This window comes from Colletotrichum fioriniae, assembly GCF_027942845.1.
Source record: "Colletotrichum fioriniae strain IMI 355084 chromosome Unknown scaffold_2, whole genome shotgun sequence".
In the NCBI taxonomy this organism is placed as follows: domain Eukaryota; kingdom Fungi; phylum Ascomycota; class Sordariomycetes; order Glomerellales; family Glomerellaceae; genus Colletotrichum; species Colletotrichum fioriniae.
The window spans coordinates 605857-607901 of record NW_027076838.1 but is presented as its reverse complement, the minus strand read 5'-3'; the positions used below and the strand labels follow the sequence as shown (position 1 = coordinate 607901).

General features: G+C 58.1%; 1 protein-coding gene across 1 annotated transcript; it reads left to right on the top strand.

The window, feature by feature from the left end:
* Window positions 1-718: 718 nt before the first annotated feature.
* CCP1 (heme peroxidase) lies at window positions 719-2045 on the top strand (the record flags this gene model as incomplete). Its single annotated transcript, XM_053195086.1, has 3 exons — window positions 719-1217; window positions 1337-1710; window positions 1827-2045. The coding sequence occupies 3 exons, from the start codon at window positions 719-721 to the stop codon at window positions 2043-2045; spliced, it is 1092 nt and encodes a 363-aa protein (XP_053047357.1).

The window sequence follows — 2045 nt, the reverse complement described above, 5'->3', positions numbered from 1 at the left end:
GAAGCCTAGCAAACGTAAATGGGAGCACAACACAAGTCTAACAAACTTGGAATATCCACATGCGCAGGCGGTCCCACTGTCCGTCCACGTCCATCGATCCTTGCAAGCAGACCCCCGACGCAAGCCCATGGAAGAAAAAGATGGATACCCGTAACCCCCCCGGTTGACGCTGGAGCTCCTGCTTCTGACCACTCACAGGTTCCCAATTTCTCATTTCACAGGTTCACGGGTGCCAGAGGTCCCCTCCCTCGGTTCTTGACCCCCCCTTCCCGATGGGCAATGGACCGTGGAAACTGACTCTACCTCTTGTTAGTGTCAAAGGCAGGCTGATGCCGGTGCAGGGTACATTGGTATTTCTCAAACGCCCCCGGGGCAACGAACATTCGAGGTTTATATTCCAAGGGCCGCGCCGCCAGTCTCTCCTTTCACTTCGTTTCCCCCCTCTCCTTCGAAAGCTTCCTTCCCTTCTTCTACTTCCTGCTATTGTGTTGTTGATTCTCCCCGGAACTCCATAAACACCTCACCAAAGCTTCCTCCAAGGTTAGTAGTATTCAAACTCCCGCCAGAGCTCTCTACACAATCCCCTTTGTCGTTGAGCTCCTATCCTGCCGCCTTATCTCATACCGAGATTACCCGAAACACGTGTGTCTCTCAACAGACACACACCACACACTCCCACGAGAAACAACCCCCCAATCTGACATTCCAACTCGCGCAGATGGCCGCTTCCACAAGACAGTTCGCCCGCGCGGCGCTGAGAACCTCCACCAGAACCTCCTTCGCCGCCGCCGCCCCCCGCCAGGCCTTCCGCCAGCAGGGCCGTCGTCTCTACTCCTCTGAGCCCGCCAGCAAGTCCGGCAGCTCGACCTGGATCTGGCTCTCCGGTCTGGCCGTCGCCGGCGCAGGTGGCGCCTACCTCTTCACTAAGGAGGGCGGCGTTTCCGCCGGCTCCGTCCCCAAGGTCGTCAACCCCACGAAGGCCGACTACGAAAAGGTGTACAAGGTCATTGCCGACCGCCTCGAGGAGAAGGACGACTACGATGACGGCAGCTACGGCCCCGTCCTTGTTCGTCTTGCGTGGCACGCCAGCGGTACCTTTGACAAGGAGACTGGCACTGGCGGCAGCAACGGTGCTACTATGCGCTTCGCCCCCGAGTCTGATCACGGCGCCAACGCTGGCCTGAAGGCTGCCCGTGACTTCCTTCAGCCCGTCAAGGGTAAGTGAAACCTTTTGTTTCTGAGTGACTCGCAATGGGAAGGGCGATCTGGAAGTGAAGCGCAACGTCTTCTGCATTGGTTGCCAATGGAACGAACATTCGCTGACGTTCTCCCGCAGAGCAATTCCCCTGGATCACCTACTCCGACCTCTGGATCCTTGGCGGCGTCGCCGCCATCCAGGAGATGCAGGGTCCCATTATCCCCTACCGCCCCGGCCGCAAGGACGGCGAGGCCGCCGCCTGCACCCCCGATGGCCGTCTCCCCGACGCCTCCCAGCGCGAGAAGCACCTTCGTGACATTTTCTACCGCATGGGCTTCAACGACCAGGAAATTGTTGCCCTCTCCGGCGCCCACGCTCTTGGCCGCTGCCACGTTGACCGCTCCGGCTTTGACGGTCCCTGGACTTTCTCTCCTACCGTCCTGACCAACGACTACTACAAGCTTCTCCTGAACGAGAAGTGGCAGTGGAAGAAGTGGGATGGTCCCGCTCAGGTAAGCCAAAGCCAACTTTCTTTTGATCTTTACCGTCTTGGCGTTCTTGCCGACTTGGCGGGGAGTTGAAATCGTAAAAACGAGACATGGATGTGCTAACGATTTTGACCGCGCAGTACGAGGACAAGGGCACCAAGTCCCTGATGATGCTTCCCGCCGACTACGCCCTAATCCAGGACAAGGCCTTCAAGAAGCAGGTCGAAGTGTACGCCAAGGACAACGAGGCCTTCTTCAAGGACTTCTCCAACGTCATTGTCAAGCTGTTCGAGCTCGGTGTTCCCTTTGCCCAGGGCGCCGAGGAGCGCTGGACCTTCAAGCCCACTTGGCAGGACTAA